Genomic DNA, 1,585 nt, shown 5'->3' on the forward strand with positions numbered 1-1,585 from the left:
TTAAAATTGCCATGGTTGGAGACCCCTGCCTTACACTTTCTGTAGAAACAACCGGCTCTCTTTCCCTCACCCAGCAAAATGGCTCCCTGCAACTTCAGCCTCAGCCCTCGATTCCCGCCTCAGCCCCCCAAAGGGAAGAGGGAGGGGAGGCAGCGGGGAGGCCCCCCAGCATTTCAGAGCTCCTCAGGGCGGCTGCACGGAGCTGCCTCTTTCCTTCGCCTCCACTCCCGACTCACGCAGCTCCTCAAGCATCAACTGCTCCCAATCGCCCAAAGGGGCTCCGCAACGCGGGTCCGGCAGGGCCGTCCCGGCTCAGCAGAAGCGTCGCGAGGCCAAGCAACCGCTCCTAGGCCCAGAGGAAGGGGGCGGGGCCTCCTCTTACTCCTCGCGCAGACAGGGAGGCCCCGCCCTTCCTCCGCCTCTGGCCCAGGGGAAGCCGGCGGCGGAAGGGGAGGGGCCCGCGGGGGCGGTGCCACCTGGTGTCCATGGCGACGCGCGGACGCCGCGGCGCGCTCAAGAGGCGGGCGGCGGCGCACGCGTCTTCCCGTTTCCTGCGTGGCTGGCCCGGGAGCAGCAGAAGCAGCAGCGAGAGGAGCCGAAGGCGCCCATGGCCACCTACAAGGTGAGGAGGGGGAGGGGGGGCGCTGTCGGGACCGGGCTTGGAGGGGGCGGACCGCGCTTGACTCCCTCCTTCCCGCCCGCCCTGCGGTGTAGGCCGCCGACTCCAAGAGGGAGCAGTTCCGGCGCTACCTGGAGAAGTCCGGCGTGATGGACACCCTGACCAAAGGTGAGGTGGCTCGGCGCTGGAGGGGGGAAGAGGGGGGAGGGGGAGTCGCCGCTCGGTTCTGCCTGCCGGGTCTCCAGCGCCGCTTCCGCTTTCTCACCCTGCAGTGCTGGTGGCGCTGTACGAGGAGCCCGAGAAGCCCAGCTGCGCCCTCGAGTATCCTTGGCCGGCCGGCCGGGCGGAGCGGGTGGGAGGGCCGGGCTGGGCCTTGGGAAGCGTCACGGCCCTTGACTCCCGCCTCAAAGCTTCCTGAAGCACCACCTGGGAGCTGCGGCGCCCGAGAACCCCGAGGTGGAAGCTCTCCGCCTGGAGGTGGCCGAGATGAAGGAGAAGTACGAAGCCCTGCTGGAAGAAAACCGGAAGCTGAAAGCCAAGGTAAAGCAGTCTCCCGGGAGGCCTCGGCCTTTCGCTGGGGAAGAATCGACTGCCAGGCTGGCTCCCTGCGCCTGGGGGAGACTAACCGCCTCGCCCTCCTTTTCAGCTGGCCCAGTACGAACCGCCGCAGGAAGAAAAGCGGGGAGAATAAGCCTTGTACATGCCTCAATAAAAGATCTGGAAGGACACGTGTCTGGGTCTTGCAACTTTTTCTTGTGGCCATGGTTTTACCTGGAGGGCTGTTCAGGTGGGCCCCTTTCAGTGCAAAGTTGAGCAACTTGTTCTGCAACCATTTGAAGTTACAGTGAGGCTGAACGAATGGTGGTTACAACTGATCCTTGGAGTTCTGGCCACCCAGCACACCTGTGGTCACAATCTGGGCAAATAGCAACCGGTTCACACAACTGATTGTAGCGCTCCATCATT

General features: G+C 64.6%; 1 protein-coding gene across 1 annotated transcript; it reads left to right on the plus strand.

Moving 5' to 3' along the window:
- Nucleotides 1-518: 518 nt before the first annotated feature.
- MYCBP (MYC binding protein) lies at nucleotides 519-1,345 on the plus strand. The gene is made up of 5 exons (XM_070949773.1): nucleotides 519-622; nucleotides 715-787; nucleotides 892-940; nucleotides 1,030-1,159; nucleotides 1,266-1,345. The coding sequence occupies exons 1-5, from the start codon at nucleotides 608-610 to the stop codon at nucleotides 1,308-1,310; spliced, it is 312 nt and encodes a 103-aa protein (XP_070805874.1). The 5' UTR covers nucleotides 519-607; the 3' UTR covers nucleotides 1,311-1,345.
- The last annotated feature ends 240 nt before the right edge of the window (nucleotides 1,346-1,585 follow it).

This window comes from Pituophis catenifer, unplaced genomic scaffold (assembly GCF_029215685.1).
Source record: "Pituophis catenifer annectens isolate HBS135680 unplaced genomic scaffold, rPitCat1.0.hap2 SCAF_9, whole genome shotgun sequence".
Lineage (NCBI taxonomy): Eukaryota > Metazoa > Chordata > Lepidosauria > Squamata > Colubridae > Pituophis > Pituophis catenifer.

What these genes read in the sequence shown, in the direction of transcription:
- MYCBP (XM_070949773.1), top strand. An exon ending in GATGGACACCCTGACCAAAG is followed by an intron (nt 788 to 891) that starts GTGAGGTGGCTC and finishes CTCACCCTGCAG; the next exon opens with TGCTGGTGGCGCTGTACGAG. An exon ending in AAGCCCAGCTGCGCCCTCGA is followed by an intron (nt 941 to 1,029) that starts GTATCCTTGGCC and finishes CCCGCCTCAAAG; the next exon opens with CTTCCTGAAGCACCACCTGG.